Raw genomic sequence first — 25,015 nt, 5'->3', positions numbered from 1 at the left:
GCACCCGGTAAACCGAAATAAAAATAAAAGTGCCGGCATTTATATCCCTACGTCATAATTGTTCATACCTACAGAATTTAGCGACTTTCCTCAGTATTAAAAATCTTTAAGATTTTTAAATTTAAAATAAATTTCCCCATAAGTTAACCTGTTTTTTTAGCCACAACCACGGTTTTACCCTTGAAATATGAAAAACAAATTTAATAAAATTACGTATTTTAAGTAGACCTACTTTATAAGCACTTTAGAAAGTCGGTCTGTTCGTGGTGACTCTACCGCCAGAATGACAGCCAAGAGGAAGATGAAGTATAAGTCCTACGTACCCTTAGGTCCACCAATCTGCATTGGGCCAGCATTGTGGACTACCGCCTTAACCCTTCTTTTTGTGGGAGGAGACCTGTGCCGTGTCGTGGTCTGGTAATGGGTTATATGATAATCTTTGGAAAGTCTGGCTGTAAATCGAACGCAATGGAGGCATTTAGTCCAGCAGAGTACCAACTTCGAAGACAAAAGGAGGAACGAACATGATGCTTATGGTGACCATCCTTAAGCAAGGCCACCCTCCAATATTACCTACAACTACGTTGAAGGTACCCTTAAATGTCCTCAATATACAGGTCACATTATAAATAAATAAATAAATAAATAAATAAATAAATATACTACGACAATACACACATCGCCTTCTAGCCCCAAAGTAAGCGTAGCTTGTGTTATGGGTACTAAGATGACTGATGAATAGTTTTATGAATAATATACATAAATACTTAGAATATACGTATAAACACCCAGACACTGAAAAACATTCATGCTCATCACACAAACATTTTCCAGTAGTGGGAATCGAACCCACGGCCTTGGGCTCAGAAAGCAGGGTCGTTGCAAACTGCGCCAATCGGCCGTCACATTAGGGCGAATGAGCGAAACCCTTACATGTAATTTAAAATAATATAAAAAAAAAAAACAAAGAACAGAACTATCGCTGTTGCCGCACGCGGCAGTGAATCAATGATGATATGATAATGTTGACACTACAAAAAGGTACTCGAAACAATAACAGAAAACCCTATATACGCATTTTTATAATTATACTAGCAACCTGCTCCGGCTTGTACGCAGTGGCGTGCACGGGGTTTCTTACCTGGGTATGCATACAGCAGGAAAATAGCATAAAATGGCTAAAATCCTCCTGCTATACGAGAGATATATCAATTTTAGGGTAGGCAGTGCTTTTGTGCAAGTATGACTTGCACGCCACTGCTTTTACGGGTGCAATGTAGATGTTGGCCAATTTGGAGTGATTCAATCGCATAGCATATTTGTTTAAACTATCTGGTAATTTGAGCGCAGAAAAATATGTTTGTTACGACATCACGCTATAAATCTTTGAATTTCTTCGCTTTTTTTTCTACTGTAATATGCATGCTTACTACATAGAAACGTTTCTCTTATACAACTTTGTCTATTTCTGAAAAAATGCATTAAAATCCGTTGGTTAGTTTCAAAGATCTAAGCGTACAAACTTTGTTTTATTCTATGTCAAGACTAGCCTTGTAAAGTAGTGCCTATGTAAAGTTTTCATTAGGTGATATTCCAGAATAAAAGCATTGTACGTCCACCTTCAGAATGTAAAATACGCGTGTGCATATTATCAAGATCGGTTCAGTTAAGCCGAACAAAGCTTACAAACAAATAAATAAACAGACAGACTCTCGTATTTTAATATTGGTATGGATTGATTCTCTAGAACTTCCCTATAAACACGTTTTAATACTTCCCATGTAAGCTCAAAACAAGCAGTTAAACCTATATAAATGCTACCAGCCTTTGTTCTTGAGACATTCAAAGTTGGTTCGTGAAAGTAAACCTTTAAGCTAAATTGAACAGTTTTAGTGCCATATTAAATACAATAAAGTGAGTTATTACCTGAATTGTAGCTTTTAAAGTATATGATTATTTTAAGTGGAGTGCTTTAATTATTTGTTAAATTGCCTTAGTGATTTTAAAGCAAGAGCATTCGTTCAGCACTTACGTATTCAATTCGTCATTTATTAGCTTTTCAAGGGAAACGAACAGTACTATTACACATAAGAGTAATGCCGTATTTTTATATCACATAGACCAATGAGGTTTCCACAACATAGTTATACATTAACCACAATTACTTAGGAATTAACTACCAAATATTGGATAGAAGCAGGCGTTACTTTGCGGAAATCCATGATATATTATCAAAATTAAGCTTAATTTGCTATACTCCGCGAAAAGCAGGAGAATCTGTGTGGTGTAATTTATAATTTCTTCAATCCTTATACCCCACACCAAACAGATCTTCGGCAATATACCCTCTACGCACGTTTCGCTCCGATACCGGAGCATCATCAGGAGATGTTGACTTTACAATTTGATTTTTTTATTTGATTTGAAAAAAAAAGTTTGTTGAATTGACTTAACAATTATTCATTGTAAAGTCAACATCTCCTGATGATGCTCCGGTATCGGAGCGCCACGTGCGTAGAGGGTATATTGCCGAAGATCTGTTTGGTGTGGGGTATAAGGATTGAAGAAATTATAAATTACACCACACAGATTCTCCTGCATTTCGCGGAGTATAGCAAATTAAGCTTAATTTTGATAATTATATAAATTAATTATAAGACCAAGCAAAAATTATACAACTAAATTAAATAAAAAAAAAAAAACAAAACTTAAAAAAAGCTTATAATATTTTGCCATAATTATTTTCCTAAAAGCGCCAATTTTCACGTGAAAAATGTCCGTCTCATAATATTTGCTGTTAAAAGCATTGCACGCACGAGATAAAAAGTTATTTGCCGAATACCTTGTCTTCCATCTAGCCCAAGTAAAGGGAGGTTTACGTCCAGCATTTAATCTACGAAATGCAAAATCAATATAGTTATGTAGTATATAATCAATATAGTTATGTGGTATATAGTTGATGTAGTTTATGTTATGACATATATTTAAAATATTGCACTATCCCGTTTCCATAATCATTTTCTTCTTTCAATAAGGGTTGTCTGGAGGAGATCGCTTAAAGCGATAAGACCGCCTTTGCGCATTTTTATTTTCTTGTATTTCTATTCTCAATATATATTATCTATATCCCTAAAGTGTATGCAATAAAGAATTTATCTATCTATCTATCAATATAAATAAGAAGAAGTGGGGAGTAAACTTTTATAAAACAACATTTTGATTTCTTAAATCTCGTGTTTTTCTAAAGTAGCAGATATACTATGATTGCGACGTTTAAAATAAGACAGAAATTTATTATAAATACTTTCAATTGCTTTATTTCGATTTATATTTCTGATTTTTGTATATAAATAAATAAATAAGCAAAATTCATAATGAAAATACGAATTGAATACGAGCAAGGGCTCAAACAACCGCAAATTTATTATGAATGATATTTCGAACCGTAATTTCACGAATTACGAAACTGAATTGAATACAGATGAGTGCATCGCCCTTATCCTGTGTTGAGATGGATATCAATATTCGTCAACCAAATATCAGATCTGTGTTTTCAAGTATATGCATTATGCATATTAAACCGCCTCGTTGATCTAGTGGTTATCTATGGATTACTACAATCACAAAGTCCTAGGTTTAATTTCAGGGTCAGGCCAACAACTCTTACGTTTCGGATTGTCTGGTAGTAATTGTTAGTACAAGCCCGCAGTTAGGAGAGTGGCGTTGTAAACTCAAGTGCCTTGAGAGCACGTTTAGCCGTCAGTTTCAGTTATTGTCATCCTGTGCTAATAATAGTTAAGACCACCAACCCTCATTGGAGCAGCGTCGTGGTTCTACACTTTAACTCCCCCTTGTATGAGAAAGCTTGTGTGGGATATTATTTGGCTGATGATGATGATGATGGTAAAAAACAAATAGTTCGAAGGTTTTACTCTGAAGGCATGCAGCCTAGCAGCCAGTCCCTAGATTCAATTCCTCAGGTGGGACAAAAATTCAAAGGTATTTTGGTTTTTAATGCTGGGTCTCACCTCGACTATATGAGACTAGGCTTGTTCGCAGCTGTAGGTAATTAATCAGACTCAGAGTGTTTATGGTTGGCATTAAAACCGTCTATCGTTATATAACCTCTTTCTTTTGGTTCTTTATTTTATTCCACTACTAGTAAGTCCTCGACTGTTCAGTGTACGTCTTTGTTACCCTTCTTGAAAATAAAATGCAATTTTTTACAGAATGAAGCCAATAATATTTTTATGTCTATGCGTCATCTCCTTCGTGGTTGCTAAACCTGCTGAGCAATACACAGACAAGTTCGACAGCTTTGATGTAAAGGAAATAATTACGAACCGGCGACTTCTGGTTGCTTACATCAAATGCGTCCTTGACCAGGGAAAATGCTCACCTGAAGGAAAGGAATTGAAATGTAAGTAATTTAAACTAGCTACATTTTCTCGTCAAGTGGCTCTTATGGCGTTATTTTACCCTGTTTGCGGCTGACCGCACTGAAAATGCACATGAAAGTTGACTGTCGTTCCGAACAATCTGCAAAACTGGTAGACCGATCTGACCGTTCAATAACAGGTAGTTGATGTTAGAAGGAAGTAACTTAAGCTACTTTTGTTTTAGCAAAAGAGCTCGGGGTCCGCAAAAAAAAAGCGATGATATTATGAATCAAATCTTACAAAGTATTAATTAGAATAATAAGGCTATAGTTTACTTAAAATCACGTTTTAATCCTTAGTAACTGCAACAATGAAATATTTAACCAGAAAAAACCGGCCTTGAAATTAAATGTTACCAATTAAAAACCAAATATTTTTTAATAAATCCAGCTTGAACGCTTTGTGTCTCAACTAGCTTACGAAAGTTATTCGCGAGAAAAAATACAAAACTTAGATAGAAATTGTGGGAGTCCCTCGATATACTTAATGAACCTTTCCAGTGTAAAGGCTAGTATTTCTTCGGGCATCAATAGTCTTAATCTGGCACAGGTATTTACAGAAGTTTACTTACTTTTATCACAATTGATTCACAGCTCACATTAGAGAGGCAGTAGAGAATTACTGTGCAAAATGTACCCCGGCACAACGCGGCGGTACCAGGACGGTAATCGCTCATCTCATCAACAAAGAAGAAGACTACTGGAATCAACTCACCGCAAAGTACGACTCCGACCGGAAGTACACCAAGAAGTACGAAACTGAACTGAGGGCTGCGAAGCAGTTATAAAAGAATCCCTATGTTATTTTTAATTTACCATTATAAACGATTACTTTTTTTCAACAACTACTTTTCATTGGTAGAAAATAATAAATAAGATAAATTAAGAAAATTAAATGCAAAAGTTTGTGTATAAGAATAAGAATCACTAGTGCCAATCTTGTTGCACACAAACAAAAAACACTTACACTAAAATGGCATGTCTGAAAACGATGCCATCCTTTCCTACCAGGAACATTCCAAAAAATCCTTTGTAGCATTAGTTTAGAACCGACTTCTATCTATCACACAATCAACGTAGTTATGAGAGTTATGTGCAACAGAATTGGCACTATTAAATAAAAATAGTATATTATAATTCTATTGAACATATTGATAAATAACTGAACTAAGTTTATGGTACATGAACACTTAGAATTCCTTAGGGAGCTTAGGGATAAAAAATAAAAAAAACATTCCATTAATTACTTTTAAAGTTTTTCGCATATAATATGTAAGTTGAATTTTTATACTCACAGGGTTAATTTTCGCACCTTGGCAATATTTTACAATTCAGTTTTAGAGACCAATATATTTATTAACGTTATTAATATTATTATATTAGTCATTTTATTTTTTAATAAAAACAAATGAATGGCTGTTAGTTCGATGCAAATAATACCTAAGTTCATTAACCTATTCATGGGATACCTAAATAACTTCGACTATCAATTTTGCAGTGGTGCTCACACGTTGTGTATTTTAGTGTGAGAATGACACTAAAACATTGAAAATTAAACAGTTATGAAACAAGATTTCCCAAGGTTCTAAAAGTAACCCTGCATGTAGAGATGAACATAAATCCTACAAACGAGACATCATCATTATCATCATCATATCAACCCATTACCAGCCCACTACAGGGCACGGGTCTCCCAAAATAAGAAGGCGTTAAGGCCGTAGTCCACTACGCTGGCCCAGTGTGGATCAGAGGACTTTACACACCTTTGAGAACACTATGGAGAACTCTTAGGTATGCAGGTTTCCTCACGATGTTTTCCTTCACTTTTGAAGCATGTGATAATTGAATTGCTTAAAACGCACATAACTTAAAAAAGTTAGAGGTTCGTGCTGCGCTTCAAACTCGCCCCCCGAAAGTGAAGTCGAGGTCCTACTCACTGGGCTATCACCGTATCATAAGCAATTGCAGAAAGTATAGTGCAGAAAGTATAGTGAATAAAATTGGAATAACGTCGCGTGGAGCGTGTCTGTGTTATTGTGGAAGATTAAACGTGGAGTTCCACGCTTAATCTTCAAAATGACACAGATAAAGGTTTTATTAAACTCTGGTATCTAAAAGGAATCTCAGCTGAAATGTGATAGTAAATATTATTATTCCTCTAAGAAATAATACCTAAAGTAAGCTCAAATATAACTTTTATTTAAAGACATATTCCTTTTTATTTTTATTATTCTCCCTGTAAAAGGTATTTTTGTCTGGGGGGAGTTTCCGCCGTGGCTTGTTCTAACCCTACTGACAAAGATGTGTCGACGTCAAACACGGAATCAAAGAAGCTTATTTGCAGTAGGTTTCCAATAAGCAATACAAGCTTTTATTAATTAAGTGTGAAAAAGTTACGGTAACCGGGCGAAAAGTAAACACAACATTGGTAGGTACTAAGTACCCAGGGAACAGGCATTCATTGTTATATTTTTTAATATTAATAAACGTTTCTTAATTTACATAGAAAACAGGCCTAACCTTTTAGAAGTTTTTAGACCAGGAAAAGTAGTTTTAGGATAAGAAAGTAATGGTTCCTGCCATACAACTATAATTTATATGTTTGTTTGTTTTTTTGTTGTAGCTTCATTTTGAAATTGCTTGACCGGTTTTGAAGAGACTTTACATACAATTTGATTATTATACAATGGGTAATTTATGCGGGGTTTTGCTGAGTGAATTTGTCGTTTTTACCGTTGCGGACAGAAGATAAGTTAATTTTAGGGTGGTTAAACCTAAGATATAGAAATATGCAGAAAGTGTTTATCTTACACCTAGCTTACTTCTCCCTATGAGGCAGATTATATAATAATACTGAAACGATTCTCGGAAGGTTGTATGAAAGTCCTATGTTTTTTAAGCTAGGGCATGAAAACCTGCACAGTTTAAAATAAAATCAAAATTTTTTACACAAACCTAAGGAGTGAAAACCTTTTTTAAATAAGTATAAATTAGGAAAATTTTACTTGTTACAAATTGTAGAAGTCGCGGCAAACCATGCAATACATTATAGTAATAAGTGGATATCACAAAATTAAAAATATTATATTCGATAAATATATTTATTAAGATATAAACGGGTTAATAAAATGATGAATAAATACTTATTGGATTTCATGGACTTATTTTAAGTCTTATGGGATGGCAATTCCCTCTTCTTTCGCAAAATTCTCATACTTCTTCCTCCAGATTCCTTCAGGGTCATACTTATCAGTAATTTCTTTCCACAATGCCGGGTAATGTTTGATTACGTAGCTTATTACATCCTTAATTCCTTGTTTTTGGCGATCAGTACATCTTTCGCAGCCATTCTCCAGCGCTTCTTGAATGTTTTCTGTCGAAAAAGAAAAGTTAAGTAACAGTATAGCCACGTTTTCATGTTATGTTGTATATCTAAATTAACGTTCGAAAGTTGAACGTATTGTCCATATAACCAGTCTGATTAAAAAAAAAATGCTAAATAGCCTAGGTTGGAAATAAGGGACATAGATGCTACTTTGATTAGACTAGCACATTGGCACCTCAACGTCTATTGTTTTTTTTTGTTATAACACTATAAGTTGACCCTTGACTGCAATCTTACCTGGTGGTAAGTGATGATGCAGTCTAAACTGGCAGCGGGCTAAGTGTTTGTTGTGACCAGACCAGCGAAAATTCAGAAATTTTTAATTCCTAAACTGCTCCTGCCAGGTATCAAACTTAAAACCACGGCGCTCTCAAACCACAAATTATGTGTCCGACCCATTGATAATTCAGCTTCGCAATTTATTGAGCTTTAATTAAGTCTGGTTTTTCGACTGATCGCCTCATTTCAGATTCGATTATGCATACATTGAGTTCCGGTAGCTCTCTCCAATGTCTGCTCAGTAACTCTCAACCTTCTTATGAGGTCCATAGCAAACTAACGCATTCCCACATTCCCATGCTATTGTTTAGCAATGACTAAGGTCAAGTTCTTAGGCATTGAGGGATTTTGGCATAGAAAGTTATGAATATTTACAAAGTGTATGCTTAACTTTTGCATAAATTTATGAGTGATTTGTTGTTATCCGTTGATAACAACAAATCACAACAAATTATACAATATATATATACACACATATATATATTTATGTATATATAGTATATTAGATATATAGGATTCATTAGAATATTGAAGTAATAACGGCGAGGAGTACACCAGGGATATGCCCCGTAACTATTTGCTTAACGTCCACAGCAATTTCACGTATGAATAGCCTATAAACATAGCGAAACTTCGTAGGGCATGCAAGGAAAACATGTTCCATCATGCCTGCCTATGTCCATATACCTTAGGCGTAGGTGTTAAGCATCATAAGCCTGTAGTGATTTCGGTGACCGCACCCTTCATTCCGGAACACAAAATTGCGACAATGCTTCAAATAAGTGGCAGTACTTCCTCAGAGAGTCACAAAACGCTCTACTGCTACTTCTTTGACGACTGTTATTTATTCTCGTACATTTTTCCTTATTTAAGCTAATTTGATATATTATCAAACACGTCAGTGCAGGTGGACTGAGCATGGAGAGTCTGAACTCTTTACGAGTCTCATCTGATTGAGGCCCCCCAACTTTAACCAGCTTGGACCTTGGCAACTGACTTTCCTCAAACTGGAGGACCTTTATCAATCCGCACTGGGCCAGCATGGTGGACTACGGCCTTAAACCCTTCTCATTGTGGGAGGAGACCCGTGCATTGTAGTGGGCGTGTAATCAGTTGATAATCATGATGATGATATATTACCGAGTCGAATTGTGCACCTATTGCACAATTCGACTCGGTAAAATGATTTTCACTACCTAGTCTAGGCACGTTATGCCTTTAATCCTTACTTGTATCAAAAATGCAAATGTGTGTTCGTTAATCCTTCCTTCACGCCCTTACTAAGCAAACAATCAACTTGATTTTTGGCTTAGAGATATGGTTTTAAAAACGGAGAGTAACATAGGTTACTTTTAATCTCAAGATAACAAATGGTTCCCACGGGATTTGTAGAAGAACAGTTGAAAGTTTGAAAGGAACAGTTAGAACAGATTTGTAGAAGAACAGTTAGAACAGTTGAAACGCGGGAGAAGGAAGCGCGCAAAACCTACTCGTAGTTGTCAAGTAATTTAATATTAGGTTTCTGGCAGACAGCCAAACGTCTAATGGGCTAGTAAACGTAGTATCATGATGAAAATACTGTTCTTTATTCTAACCTTACCTAACCTAACGATTTTCTTTTGTATTAGGCTATAATTCTCTGCAAGTATGGTATAGGTAACTAATGAATTAATTCAAAATTCATATATTTCACCTAGGCTCACTTTATAAGCACTTTTGAAACGACAAGAATGACCGAGAAACTGGCAAGAGATAAAAGCAAAAAAAAAAAGCGGCCGGCTTCCAACCAGCCTTGTCATTTTATTTCAAATTTAGTGTGAATCAATTTATTAGTTTTATCAAATTGTTTTAACTTATTTATATGTCAAAAACTTGTATGTCGCCTGAGCCCGATAAAGTAGGAACTCAATGAAGTACGAAGTTACTTCTGAGCAGCTGGAATTAGGTGACAAACACACGTACAGAAGAATCAGGTATATTATATATAGATGTACCTACTACACCCATAACATAAATACGTATATACCTTTAATCGCTTTTCCTTCGGCGGTACATTTTCCTTTATCGAGCAAACAATCGCTGTAGCCCAGGAGCAGCCTCTCATTTTCCAGAATCATCTTATAGTCAACGTTGTCATATTTGTCCGAATATTTCTCAACGGCAAGTACCACACCCAGAAGGCAGCACAGTACTACAAATAACTTTGAAATCATCTGTAAAATTGAACGATACATGTTTTCAAATAAACTTTTCTATATCTAATGAACGAGTGAATGACTGTACTTTTACTGTACATAAAAGAAAAATAGTTGTAGAAATACAATTTATGTTTTTTTTTTAATTTATTGATACATTTAGATGCAAAAGTAACCTTACATTTAATATCGCAAAATTGGACAACCTGTTTGATGTCGAGTTGGTGTGTTGTTGAGTTTATTAAATAAGAAAAACGGAGAAAAATACATTAACTAACTATTTGTAATGACTACGTTTTTGCGGCGCTTGCTTTTGCGACTCTGGGCCCATGGTCTTCGGGCACGAAAAATTTTATTAATATCGTGTCCCAAAAATTGGTCCTTACATCTGGTGACCCAGTGTGCGCCTAGCGCCAGCATTTTGGGTACCATGTCCATAAGTTAACAGTTAGACGGCTTATAGTTATTGTAAATATTAATTTTAGTTTGTAATTATTATTTCTCTACAAAAACATATATTTCGTTGGTTCATTAATAAATAGGAACATAATGCTTTTGCAATAAAAAAAAAAAATTATAACTCATGTATTTTTTTATTTTGTTTTTGATTATTACTGTTTTTTAATTATTCTGGTATATAATAGAGTAGATGGGTCATCGTTACCAAATAAAGAATTACAATTATTATTATTATAAACTAAACAAATAAATTACTAACTACACAATGTCAGTCAGTGAACGAGTCCTTAAGAAAAACTTCCTTTAATTTTTTAAGGGCTTCTTTACTATTTCTTAAATAAAGTTCAACGGGTACATGCCACGAATATTTTTGGATTTGTCGATATTCGACCCAGTTGCATGGATCGTGGTCCCGTCGTGACCACGATACCCGTTGAACTATATTTAAGAAATGTTGATTAACCACGAAAATCTTAGTTTAAAATACTTTAATATATTTTAAAAACACCTACCGTATCACACAACTGTGGTTGCACAACAAATTGTTCGACTTTAATGATCATAGAGTGCCCAATGGCCGTATTTATAATTATTGTCGAAGTCAAGCTTCAAGAATCTAATTAACGTTGCTCCTGCAACGAAACGTCAGTCCGGCGATGCTTGATACAAAAAAATTTGCATTTATACAGGTGGTTTTGATCTTTTGTAACTTTGAATTCCTCGCGAAGTCTTGATCGGTTCATAGGCGATGTTTTTCTACTTACCACCAGGTGGGCTATCAGCTTGGTCCATCAAGTATGAAGTATAAAAAAAAAAACCTAGAAATGGCATTTATAAATAAATGATGGTATGACGCTCATTCCTTGGAGGCTGGGAAGGTCACTTGTGTGGGATGCAACTTGTGTGGATACCATAGCTGCATCACACATCACGGCGCGGCTGCTTCCAGAGCCGAGCAGACCAGAAGGCGTACATACGACCTGGAGAGCAGTTTCATTTTTGTGCCTTTTGGAATAGAGACTTTCCGGAGGACGTCCTGAGGAACGAGCTCTTTTTAAGGAATTATCAAAAAGGGTTATTGAGTCTCCTGGTGTTCCTAGAGCGGGACCTTGGCCAAAGAATTAGTTTGGCCATCTAAAGGGGCCATGCTGCCAGCAGCTTAGGAAATGTGCCTCGATGCGGTGGTTTCGAAGACGTTTTAGATTTTATTTACTTTTACATAGTTTATTTTAGGTTATATTTATAATAGAAATAAAAGAAATAAATACATGCATCTTCAAAATCAATTTAACATGTATTTAAAAAAAATGTGCCATATTGCAATATCCATGGCCAGCGCGGCGTGGTAATTATGCAGAAGGTATGCAGGTAAAAAATTGGATGAAATACGAAAATTTCCGTTTACCTCATCTTCAAGGATATTGCAATTTATTTACTTTTTGTGTCTAAAATTTGTAGTAAACATGTTTAATTATTTTGTTTATTGCAGTTAGACAAATTTAGAACAAAAAAATGCAAATACGTTCTAGTACTTCCTTACTTAAATACCTACGTGATTTATTTTATAGCATATGTGGTATTAAGTAATTTTTATATTCATTCATACATTCTATATAACATTTAAGAACGTTTATATGCAGATGTAGAAACATTTTATTAAAAATACTAACGGTAAATTTTAATTCTGACGACGAAACTAAAACTAACCTTACCCGAAACTGAACATAGATTTCTATGTTTTTAATAGTTGAAATAAATAAAGTTATCTGATATGCTATAAATAACTAAAATTTAAAATCAAAACTAGGTCAATACTTATACAATATTATCACCATAAAGAATAAAAACCTGATCTATTTTTTGAAATTATCTATTTATGACATTATAATATAAATGCAGTATGTGTAAATGTGCAAAAAGTCACAAAAATAGATTTATCTATTGTTATCGACATTTTTTTATTTATTATATATGAAAAGCAAGCATATGTTTTTGCAAACAAGCGAGCAGAGCAAAGAAGCTAGTAGCTGTCAGATCCACTATATCCAACAAGTTGGCAACTCGTCGTCTTCATACGAAAAGTATAATTTGATACACACAGTTGTGATTAGTTTGTTATCGCATACTTCGTATGGGATAACAAAGTCAAAGTTAAAAATATTTTTAGGTCATAGATGACACTTTTGATGCGTACATTAATTACTTGAAAAATATGTACATGGTAGTGATGTGATGGCGATAAACTTATCCGTAAAGTTAAAACTAAAACTACGAGGATTCCAAACGCGTCCTGCAAGAAGCCAACTTAGCCGGGTTTTTTTTTCTGTTATCATTTACATTATTGGCAATAATTGTCATCCAAGATTTTTATTGTTTACTTTCTATAAACTAACGTTTACTACGAACTTTGAGACATCTCCAAGATGTCAACCGGTAGTTTATTGTAAAATTGTATGTAATTTTTATCAAAAGAATTACGAATTGAAATACAAGTTGCGCTCGACAGAGGATAATCTTATAAAAATCTCCGTAATCGGTGCAGTAAACTCTGCCGCGATGCCCAACGTAATTTTATTTACAATGTCTTACAAAATTTAAACAATGAAAAGGTTTTTAAACTCATTAGGTATTATAGGTCGCCAGCGAAAATCAGCTCATCTTATCCCGGATTTTAATACCCTTAACCTATCCACCGTTGAAGCAGTTTCAAAGTGCTGCAACTGCTTCAACGTTGGATAGTCAGATAAAGGAGCTACTCTAAATCATCTAAGGTCTCTACCTGCGCCTGATTTTCCGGCCTTTAAATTCAGCGAAGTGACTTTGGACGAAGTCAAGAAGCACGTTTTGGCCATCAAATCTGATACCGAAGGAAGTGATGGAGTTGGTCGTAGGATGATTCTCCTGGTCCTTGATAGCCAAGCTCCTATTCTATTCCATTTATTTTATTTTATTCTCTATCAACTTGTACTTTTCCTTCTAGTTGGAGGAAGGCGTTCGCGATCCCTCTTACTAAAATTGCTAAACCTACAACTCTATCACATTTTCGACCAATTTCAATTCTTCCTTTTCTCCCTAAAGTCTTAGAACGTGTTGTCAATCCACACTCTTTTTCTGACTAAAAATAACGTTCTATCACCTTTTCAATCTGGCTTTGTACAAGGACACAGTACGGTCACAGCACTAATTAAAGTCTACGATGATATTCGAAAAGGGATGGACAGTAAATTGATTACTATTCTGGTTCTTCTTGATTTCAGCAATGCTTTCAATAATGTAAATTACGACTTGCTTCTTGCGTTGCTTGGGTCGTTGCGTTGAAAGGTGAATCGTCTGAAGCCATTGACTGGTTTCAGTCGTATCTGTTCGGTCGTCAACAATGCGTCAGATTTGATGGCAAGTTTTCCACGTTTTCCCCCGTCACTGCAGGTGTTCCACAGGGTGGGGTGCTTTTACCCCTTTCTCTTTTCCATTTTTATTAAATCTCTCTTCTGTTATCGCCTCTTCATTTCATTTTTATGCTGACGATTTGCAGATTTGCTCCTCAGAAACCACTGATGGAATTGCCTCTGCTATTTGTAAACTGAATACACACTTGACGAATATTTGTAACTGGTGCAAATCTTACGGTCTTGCTGTAAATCCTGTCAAGCAACTGTTGTTAAAGTAAAAGAATCGGAAAGCAGGTCGCCTGATGATTACTGATTACCGCGCCCATGAACATTTGCAGCGCCCGAGGTGCAACCTATGTGCTGCCGACTTATTAAGAGTTTTGTTAAACCGCTCTTATAACGTTGGAGGAAACACGGTACATGGGAGTTTGTTTCACAATTTGCAAGTTTGGGAAATAAATATCTGGAACTAGCTGTTGCCGGCGTTTTACGTCGCGGTTCATTACAGTTTTTTTTAATCCCATGGGAAACTTTTTTTTTCGTAGGATAATAAATTTGCCTTTGTTACTTACTCTTCGTTAAGGAAAAGAAGTACAAACAAACAAACACACTATCACATTTATAATATTAGTAACGATTGATGTCTGTATCGATTCTCTAATCGAACTAAAACTCCATAACCTGTCGGAAACAATCTTTAAAAACCTAGTACAACTCGGCCTTCCATATAATAGTGTTTATTTACTTTATTTATTACTAGCTGACCCGCGCAACTTCGTCTACACCAAATCAGTTATTACAGGTTTTAAAATTTAAAAAAAAACCTAGAAACTAATTGCAGCACCATCTACCAGGTCCAGTTTTATTACTTTCACATTTATAATATTAGTAGGATGATACGCATGCATTCGATCGCTGTCCCATATGCCTTGCGACTTGCAGTTATGTCCTTTATCTCCGAAGAGTTATCAGATCTTCATTAAAATTAGACAATACATGCTTGATAGTAAAAAAATAATTATCAAAACAGTTCAAATTTAACAGAGCTATGAAGTAAAATTGATAAAAAAAATTATCCCATTTCTCGTAGGAAACTTATAGTTTATCGGAATTAAAAGTATCCTATATTTTGACCTTTAATATCAGCTACCACTATACTAAATTTTATATAAATCCGTTCAGTAGTTTTCACGTGATGCCCGGACAGACAGACGGACAGACAGACAGATAGACAGACAAAAATGAAATAAAAATCTGTTTGGACTCAGTATCAAAATTTTTAAAAAAAAACTGTAAATGTACAGAAATCCTCCAGTTACAGTTTTATAATAAGTGTATAGATAAATAATTAAGAATATATATTTGTGTGCATGGAACCTGAAATTATTTGAATGGTGTTATTCTTTAATATAACTTACCAAAATCGTGCATTTTGGTTTTTGATTAAAAAAAAAATATTATCATACTTAGATTATTATCATCACCATAAATCCATTACTGGTCCACTACAGAGCACGGCACATCTCTCAGAATGAGAAGAGTTTAGGCAGTAGTCACCACGCTGGGCAATGGCTGATTGGTATACTTCACACTTCCTTGAGAACGTTATGGAGAACTCTCAGGCATGCAGGTTTCCTCACGATGTTTTTCTTCACCGTTTAGAGAAAGTGATAAATTGAATTAACCTGGGCAGTTTAATTGTGTTGGGATATTTAAATGTCACTTAAATATCCCAAGTAAATTCTCTTTCTATTGAGTAGTTAATACTTATATTAGTACTTTCTTTTCAAAAAATAAAAAAATCTCCAGTTCCTCGGATTTAAGTATAGGTATAAGTAAGTAAATAGTTTTAGAATTACATCATCATCATCATCATATCAGCCGATAGACGTCCCCTGCTGGACATAGGTCTTTTGTAGTGAGTTCCAAATTGCACGGTTTTGTGCCGCTTGAATCCAGCGGCTACCTGCGACGCGCCTAATGTCGTCCGTCCACCTCGTCGGGGTTCGACCAACGCTGCGTCCACCAGTGCGGGGCTGCCATTCCCGCAGAATTACATAAATGTTTTAAATTACGAAATTTTATTTAGATATTTTAGTAAATAAGTGGCATTGTTTTTTATTTTAAATCACTGGCCACTTTTAAGTTTTCATTGAAAAGAAAGTCTTCACAAAACGAATTACATACTTACACAACTTTACGTAATCGCACACAAGTAAGAAACAAAATTGGTAATGAAAAAAGGGCGTTATAAGTCTGATAAATAAGGCATAACTAACTTCGGGATCGGCGTTATGGGCGCCTTAGTTTAGTGGTAGAGTAATCAGGTCACGATTGCCAAAGAATCGCAGATTCAAATCGGGTGGATTCCGAAATTTATTTATGCATTTTAAAATTTATGAAATTGATATTCCCTCCAAGTAAAGATTATAAAAATAAATAATAAAAATTAGTAAGTACGTTTATTGAAATCATACAAAAAGGAATGAAATTTGCTTCGTTTGAAAATTTATCACATTTTGTACCACATGTTATTGTAACCGTTAATGCTGCTTAATCTTCCGAGGCGAGGAAAGCCTCGTAAGTTGGCTTGAATTTGTTCTCCGGATCGAATTTCTTTTTGAAGTCTTCCCAGAACTTAGGTTCGTTTTTCCGGAGATGGTTCACCACTTTTCGGGCCTTTTGTTTTTGAGCTACAGTACATTTAATACATCCCGTTTGCATGCCGTCTTTTAAGTGCACTAGAAATTTAAAAAAAGTTAAACTACTATTACTACTTTTTTGGGTAAATACGCTAATTCAGATTACAAGCTATCAACATTCAAAACTTCAGCCATTGTGGCGTGGAGGAACAAAATGGCCAACCATCCATAATTTCACATTTATAAGAAACTAACAAACAAACGCACAAAACACTTTCGCATTTAGAATATTAGGACGAGTCAGATTGGTTTGTGTAAGATTGATATAATTTTGCTTAATTGTTCATAATAAAATATTTGTATAATCAAACGGTTAATCATTAGATTCACGCGCTGTATTAATTGAATTGTTAAAGACAGTAAATTAAATGAGCCTAAAAATAAACTTTACTTCCAATACATCATTTAATTATGATAAAACAGCAACGGGAAGTACGTGCTCTTCCCATAGGTTTTTATCGTTCAATGCAACTTACTAATGTACTGAAGGGTAATCCGGCTAAGAAAAACCGGCTATTGCATCCATCCCACTGTTTAAAATTCAAATAATTCAAAATTCACAATTCATTTATTTCAAGTAGGCCAAAGTCAGCAATACATAACTAAATTATATGAGATCATTTTTCCCTAAGCATTAATGTATTTAATGCATGAACTCCCTACTCTTTCTTATATGTAATATTTTTTTTTGTTACCTTTAAGTTCTTTGCCTTCCGGAGTGCAGCGCCCTTGATCTAAAACGCACTTCATGTACGTTGTTAATAATCTTTTGTTTTGCATTATCTCGTCTACATTTATATTGTCATATCTGTCTGTATACTCTTCAGCCGCCGAAAAACTTATTATAGCAAAACCAAGAAGTAGTGTCAAACTCTTCATGTTTTCGATAAGTTTTCTTGTTTATTTAAACTAAGTTTTCTGCTCCACTTGTCTATGGAACGCTAAGCGATGGTGAACATGAAAAATGACTAGTGACTCAGTTTATATATCAGGATCTTAGGCTTTATAGACTAACAATTGCATCCTTGCAAAACATTGCGCGAGCACGATCGTTTGCCATTGTTTATGCGCAATTAATTAACAAGAGCGGTTTTTTCCTACCCTGTTTTGTAAAAAACAAAAAAACAGTAATAAATAAGTATTTATTTTTAAAAGTGGAAATATTATCATTATGTCATTTATATACCAATCTATTTAATGCGTTAATAGTAATATTGTTGTTATAATTAAGCGCTCGATTAGGTGTTAATTGTGATTAACGATTTATGCTACTAAACGGCTGCTTATCCAATCGGTCGATTGGCCTGCCTCCACTCGACCCGCCTGTGGCAAGAAGGCAGAGTGCTTAAAGACTACTGCCAAAACGATTTAAAGATTAGTTAAAGATTTGTCTCCGTTATTAAAAAAAGGCGTTTCAGTTAGTAAAATAAACAAAAAATATTATTGCTATGCTAGCTCGGAGAACTGATAGACGTTGTTTACTTCAGATCCCAATGCCAAGGTGTCCGCACAGGAAAGTGCATTTAAGTTAGACAAAGGTGGACGGACGACATAAAACCAGCATGTAAATCTCTACAAAAGAGCTAACATGTCCAACCGTAGACATTCTGTAAATGCGATGATTTTGATATTAGGAAACTACTTTCTTAATAACATTTTCCATGAAAAATTTACTTATGATAATGCTTCAGAGGATACAAACATTCCAAAATAGGCAGTTCTTGTACGTGTCTATTAATCTACATATATAAAAGTGAAAACCATGACTCACTCACACACTGAATAATCTCGTAATCTCTGAAACTATAAAGTCTACAATCTTGAAATTTTAAAGTAGGGTTTTTTCTAGCATGTAGATGTCAGCTAAGAAACCATTTTAAGACTTAATTTACGCCCCTAGGGGGGTGAAAAAGGGGTTCGCTTTGTACGAAAGTCATATTTTTCAAAGTCAAAGTTAAATACGTAGAAATAAGTATGTATGCTCCCGCTTTAAAGAATATAATCTTCTCAAGCTCATGAAAACTAAGGAATTCTATGCAGAAGAAGTCGCGGGCAGCCGTCTTAGGTGCACACTACATATATCCTATATTTAAGAGTTTAATAATATAAATTTGATAACATGTATTTCTGACTGATTGTGACCCGATGACGTATAAATCATGGAACTGATTATGTGACTCTGTTGGAGATCCCGGGATTTTCTAATTTCAGGACAAATTTAAATTTTATGGTGGTGAAGTCGCGCTACATTCTATCCTCTGTAAAGTCTTGAAGTTTCATGTAAAGAGATAACAAAAAAAATGGTAAAAAAAATAGTGTAGCGGGAAATTTAGGCGCGTCTTTCCTTAGCAGTATATTAAGTTTTTGTTATTGAACCATTAGGTACCTACATTATTACTAAAATTTAATTAATTATGTAATTGTTAGGTAACGATGATTTAATACATGCATACGTGCTAAAAAAAATAAAAAATTATGACCGGTTTATGTGCTAGTTGTAAGTATAATATAATATGCGAGAATAGTAATAATAAATAATAAATTGCTGTCAAAATTGTAGTTTATTTGAAATTTGTAAAATTTAAATCAATCAAATCGTAAATAGATATATGTGTTATAAAATCAATAGGTAAACATAATATTATTCGGTTCGGTTTCCATCAAGTTTTCATATACATCGTTAACACATCGATATACATCGTTTTTAATCTTTTGGGATCTCAATTCCTTTTTCTTTTGCAAAGCCTTCATACTTCTGCCTCCAAATTCCTTCAGGGTCATATTTGGCAGTTAGTTCCTTCCACAATGGGTGGTCGTGCTTGATGAGATAGTTAATGACGGTTTTGGTTCCCTCTAATTGTTGATCGGTACACTTTTTGCAGCCAGTCTCAAGCGCGTCTTGCATTTTTTCTGTCAAAATAAGAAATATGTAAAAGCCAAGTATTCTTATAATTATATCGTACATCTTTAAATTCACATCGTTTTATTGTTCCATTGCTAGGCGCACTCCTCGCTATCTCTTGAGAGAGCTTAGAACATAAATAAATAGTTAAATATATTCAAATTCAAAATTTCTTTATTCATGTAGGCCTATCACAGGCACTTATGAAGCGTTCATACATATTTGTTTACATAATCGTAAGGGGAAGGTGATAACTTCGTTCGCCAACTTAAATCTAAAGCTACGACGACAATACACACATCGCGATCAACCCCCAAAGCAAGCGTAGCTTGTGTTATGGGTAATTAACAGCCATCTAGGCTGTTATTTTTTTTTATAAATAATATATACAAATACTTATAATATAGATACATATAAACACCCACACATTGAAAAACTTTAATGTTCATGATACAAACATTTTCCAGATGTGGGAATTGAACCCTTAGTCTTTGACTCAAATGCAGGTTCGCTGCCCACTGCGTCAATCAGCCGTCAACACGTTAATCAACCATGCTGTTGCAATTTGAGTTCATCATTATCTATCCATTATTGGCCCACTACAGAGCACGGGTACTCACGGTACTCAGATCGAGTACGTTCTAGAACGTTTGCCAAGTCCGGATTGGTAGACTTAGCGCGCCTTTGAGACATCATGGAAAACTCTCAAGCATCCACAGTTCCTAACGATGTTTTCCTGAAGTTATATTTGCGAAACAATGTTTGGTTTGCGGAAATAATGAACGAGAGTTAGTTTTGTTGGGAAACAGAACAGTTTAGAGACGTATAACCTAAGTAATTCTTGAAGTTGTGCTGGCATGCAAATATTTGGTTCGCAAATAAATGTAATTTCGAAAATCGAAACCAATGCTCGCAACATAAATATTTTAACATTTATTAGAAAATATATCGGATTAAAAATTAAAGGACATCACATAATGAAAGAAACCCACCCATACTGTCATGCCTTGATCCCATGAGAGTACCTAACTACCTAACTGAATGAGAGACTGGTTTTAATGATGAATTGTATTGTATTACATATTTGTAATACAATAGCTAAACGTAAAATAAATAGAGAATGTCAAAATTACGTAGTATAATAATACTTTGCACATGCTTATTTCTCAGAAAACAGTTCGTTCTGTATTCTTAGGCTTTTTAATACATTACATATGTACGAGTACAATTTCACTACCTACATCGAATTTTATTAAGTTTTTAACATATTAATGTAGAACTCTATATCTTATCATCATCATTACCGTCTTACAGGAGAGAGAAGTACAAAACTTACATCCACAACGCAACGTCCAAAAATCAGATCATAGCTTTACCTCTAATCGATTGGCTTTGCCGCAAGTCGCAAATAAGCCATACAACTTTTTATATCTCTATTATATTGGGTTACGGTCTTCCTCCTGCACAATAACTCGTCAGTTGTTTTTAAATGCGAATTTTTAGTGTAAATTTAGTCTGATAGTTGCGGAAAACCAATGACATGGTATTTGCCGTAACCACCACGTGAGATTCGCCTCAAGTATATCGTTATCTAACAAAATTGATTCTTATGACAAACTTTTTATGATGCTATTGTTCATAGCAGGATGCCTACCTGACCTACACTTCATCATTATATCAACCCATTGCAGGCCCTCTATAGGGCACCCGGCTCGGGTCTCCTCTTACTAAGAGAAGGGTTTAGGATTGGTGAACTTCATCCGACTTTGAGAACATTATGTCCTTCACCGTTATAGTAATGTGATATTATTTGGTTATAATGCAAATAATTTAGAAAATATAGAGGTGCGTGCCGGGGTTCATACTCCGCCCCCCCGAAAGTGTAGCCAAGTCCTAACGACAATGCTATCAGTATCACCCACTACTCCAGCCAGTGAAGTAGTATAAAACTCTAGACCTAATTATATAAAACTTTAGACCGAAAACATAAAATACACTCTTACCTCTAAGTTCCTTTCCTTCCGGGGTGCATTTTCCCTTATCTAACAAGCAATTGCCATAGCCATGCCTGAGTCTCTCGTTTTCGAGAATCTCCACGTAGTTTACGTTGTCATACTTGTCAGAGTACTTCTCCTCGGCTATCACCGCCAGGAGAACGCAGCTCAGCACTACAAATACCTTTGAAATCATCTGTAAAAGGAAAATAACCGTGAATATTGAAGGAAATTCGAATTCGAATTCGATTTTTTATTTCTTCATTAGTTTTTTTTTCATAATTTGTGATTTTTGTCGTTTATGAGTTCGTATGTTTTTAAAAAATGTGTGTTATAATAGTTTTGCACGACTGCTATTATATTTGTGTTTGAGAGGTAGATCAATGATAAAAGAAAAATATGAACTACATACTATCCTATATAATATACAATTAATACTCGAATTACTATAGGATACTATGAACACGTGAACTTAATAAATTAAACGACACAATTAATTAGTAGCCACTACGCCTTTACAAAGTTTTGTTTACTTGTCATTCAATTACCGCTACTTTTTTCACTATAAAATTTTTAAATCATTCGGCATCCGATTTCAATAAAAAGCCGGCGGGCGGCTTGCTTTTGACCTTTTGCCCCAAATCAAACGAAAGATGAATATTTCTTGGCTCCAACTATTTTTTGGTAGGGAAATCATCAATATTTCCCCATAACGGGGAGTCGTAGTTATTCACGAAAATGAATTAGGAATTTCAGGAATTATATAAATAAATAATTAGTTGGAGGTTAGAAAATAACACTCCACTTTTCGCCTTCTAAACCGTGGCGTAGAGTTACGAGTATCAATGAGGAATCATTCACAAAATATAAAGAGTAGTTGGAGGTTACAAAAGTACTGCACGATTGAATTATTATGACGGACGTGCGTTTACAATAATTTAATTGTTATTTATTGTAATTTATTTATTCTTATTCAAATTTAAATTTATTTCTGTAATTTAGTAACTGGGTATACCTTTCAACATATTATTATTATGTTAAATCACCTCTCCCTACGGGGGTGCGGTGATTTCACGAAATAAGAAGGTGTTGTAGGTTTGAAAATAACTGCTCTACTTTTCGCCTCTTAGCCTCTCCGTAGCTTAGAGTTGTCAATGAGACTTTATTCACAAAATAATTCTCATTTTATTTGTGAATAAACCCTCATGGATTGAGGTTACTCAATAACTGCTTGACGTCAAATTAGCTCTTTGGCTTGTAGTTGTGGAGGATGAAGGTGTCGCCACGAAATAAAATGAAGGAGTAGTTTGTTAGATGTTAACGCAATTCAACTCCACTTTTTGATTTTAACTGACCTTTAAAATACAATTTTCTTACAAAATAAAATCACGTGGTACAATTAATGCGCACTAGAGGGTTTTATGTATGAAACACCTACCGTATCACACAATAGTGGTTGCACAACAACTTGCTGGTGACTTATGATCATAGAGTGGTCACGCACTGTATTTATAATGGTTGAAGCCTGGCTGGAAACATCTAATTTACGCCCTCCCGCACCGTCAGATCATTAGTCCGGTGATGCTTGATGCATAAAAAGTAATTTGTATACAGGTGGTTTCGTTTAAAATCTTAGGCGACAATACTTACTACTATATTTTAAGAACATTTTTACACGTTTTTTCACATTTAATTGAAAAAAAAAATCTTATTTATACACTTTATTTCTACATCACAAACGAAAAAGACATGAACGAGAAAAGAAAAAATTTAAAAAGTAGGATACATTGGTATCGTACTTTTTGCGGATCTCTCTAGGCGGATATAAAATAATACATACTGATAACAAATAAAAAATTTAGTCATGCAAAGGCGGCCTTATTGCTGCAAGCAATCTCTGACAGGCGGCCTTCATTTGAAAGAACCTGTGACATCTTTATCGATGAGAATTGAGTTTTTTTTCTTTATTCAACTACAAGTTAGCCCTACGATGGTTAGCCCCACAAGCCATCGTAACGGAACGCTAGATAACTTGGTGACGCGTCTACATATAGGTTTATTTGACACTTTAAAACGGATGATTGTTATTTCTTTTTTAATATTTTTATTAAACATTAATAACCTAAGTGATATCCGGTCATTTGGACATAAATTAATTAGTTCACCAGCAATTTTTTATGTTCCAATGCAATTCAGTTGCTCTGAATTTAAACTTGTCTTAATTATCATTGGAATGACGCTCATTCCTTGGAGGCTGGGACTTGTATGGCTGGCACTTGTATGGGATGCAACTTGTGTCGATACCCTAGTTGCATCACACATCCAGGCCACCTCTTTAATAGTGGGTGCGGCTGCTATCAGTGCCGAGCAGGCCAAGAGGCGTAAATATGAAAACCTGGATAGCAGTTTCATTTTTGTGTCTTTTGGAGTGGAGACTTTGGGACCGTGGGGTCGGAGGCACGAACTTTTTTTAAAGAATTATCAAAAAGGTTATCGAGTCTACCGGTGGTCCTAGAGCGGGCAGTTACCTTGGCCATCCAAAGCGGCAATGATGCCAGCATCTTAGGAACTGTGCCTCGCTACGGTGGTTTCAAAGACGTTTTAGATTTTATTTAGTTTTACATAGTTTATTTTAGGTTATATTTATGAAACAAATTTACGCCCTAAACTAAATACTATTATTTTGTTAGTAGGCGAATATTATTATTTTGTTAGTAGTTCGAAATAAATACTTCGCAGCTTTTTAAACGTTGTTAGAGTTACGACGACGATACCATAACCTTTCACAGTGCTGTGCTGTAGGACGCAGGGATAAAAACCGGGATGGGCCACTTTAGGGTTCTCACAATAGCCTCTGGAGATCGGCTCGAATCGGCAAAGAGACAGCCAACGTCATAGTTCGATACATATTTTTATGTAAAAAAGTCAGGGCCTTCAAAAAAATTATCCTATATATCGTGAGTGGTGGTACATACTTAAATTACAAACTTAATACTTAACTCTGAATAATTTTTTTATATAATTTTTATGTTATAACACAAAAAATACTAGGTCAAGGAAGAATCATCCTGTATAAGTACAAAAATTGGTAAGAAAGACGAGAATTTCCGTTTGTTAAACTTATCTGATGGCACCGTCAAGGAAACTACAACAAAAACTATTTATTTTTGTGCCTAAAAATTCATATTTTATTACATCGCGTTGTTTATGTGATTTGTTTATCGCATTGGAATATTACCGTAGGACAGACTGGAAAATTACATGCAGTTGCC

The 25,015-nt window shown here is 34.9% G+C and overlaps 4 protein-coding genes across 4 annotated transcripts; 1 reads left to right on the top strand and 3 right to left on the bottom strand.

Annotated features, from left to right (window-relative positions):
* Nucleotides 1-1,856: 1,856 nt before the first annotated feature.
* Nucleotides 1,857-5,226, top strand: LOC120633071 (allergen Tha p 1-like). The gene is made up of 3 exons (XM_039903164.1): nucleotides 1,857-1,914; nucleotides 4,230-4,420; nucleotides 5,033-5,226. Exons 2-3 carry the CDS (start codon nucleotides 4,231-4,233, stop codon nucleotides 5,224-5,226), a joined length of 384 nt encoding a protein of 127 aa, XP_039759098.1. The 5' UTR covers nucleotides 1,857-1,914; nucleotide 4,230.
* A 2,334-nt stretch (nucleotides 5,227-7,560) lies between these two features.
* On the bottom strand, nucleotides 7,561-11,312 carry LOC120633070 (allergen Tha p 1-like). The gene is made up of 3 exons (XM_039903163.1): nucleotides 11,269-11,312; nucleotides 10,129-10,315; nucleotides 7,561-7,811 (listed from the first exon to the last, which is right to left on the bottom strand). Exons 2-3 carry the CDS (start codon nucleotides 10,313-10,315, stop codon nucleotides 7,612-7,614), a joined length of 387 nt encoding a protein of 128 aa, XP_039759097.1. The 5' UTR covers nucleotides 11,269-11,312; the 3' UTR covers nucleotides 7,561-7,611.
* Nucleotides 11,313-16,588: 5,276 nt separating this feature from the next.
* LOC120633074 (ejaculatory bulb-specific protein 3-like) lies at nucleotides 16,589-17,938 on the bottom strand. The gene is made up of 2 exons (XM_039903167.1): nucleotides 17,543-17,938; nucleotides 16,589-16,886 (listed from the first exon to the last, which is right to left on the bottom strand). Exons 1-2 carry the CDS (start codon nucleotides 17,724-17,726, stop codon nucleotides 16,699-16,701), a joined length of 372 nt encoding a protein of 123 aa, XP_039759101.1. The 5' UTR covers nucleotides 17,727-17,938; the 3' UTR covers nucleotides 16,589-16,698.
* A 1,451-nt stretch (nucleotides 17,939-19,389) lies between these two features.
* On the bottom strand, nucleotides 19,390-23,258 carry LOC120633068 (ejaculatory bulb-specific protein 3-like). Its single transcript, XM_039903160.1, has 3 exons — nucleotides 23,182-23,258; nucleotides 21,753-21,939; nucleotides 19,390-19,757 (listed from the first exon to the last, which is right to left on the bottom strand). The coding sequence occupies exons 1-3, from the start codon at nucleotides 23,230-23,232 to the stop codon at nucleotides 19,552-19,554; spliced, it is 444 nt and encodes a 147-aa protein (XP_039759094.1). The 5' UTR covers nucleotides 23,233-23,258; the 3' UTR covers nucleotides 19,390-19,551.
* Between the last annotated feature and the right edge of the window lie 1,757 nt (nucleotides 23,259-25,015).

The sequence above is a fragment of the Pararge aegeria genome, chromosome 21, assembly GCF_905163445.1.
Source record: "Pararge aegeria chromosome 21, ilParAegt1.1, whole genome shotgun sequence".
In the NCBI taxonomy this organism is placed as follows: domain Eukaryota; kingdom Metazoa; phylum Arthropoda; class Insecta; order Lepidoptera; family Nymphalidae; genus Pararge; species Pararge aegeria.
This window is presented reverse-complemented; position numbering and strand designations above follow the sequence as displayed.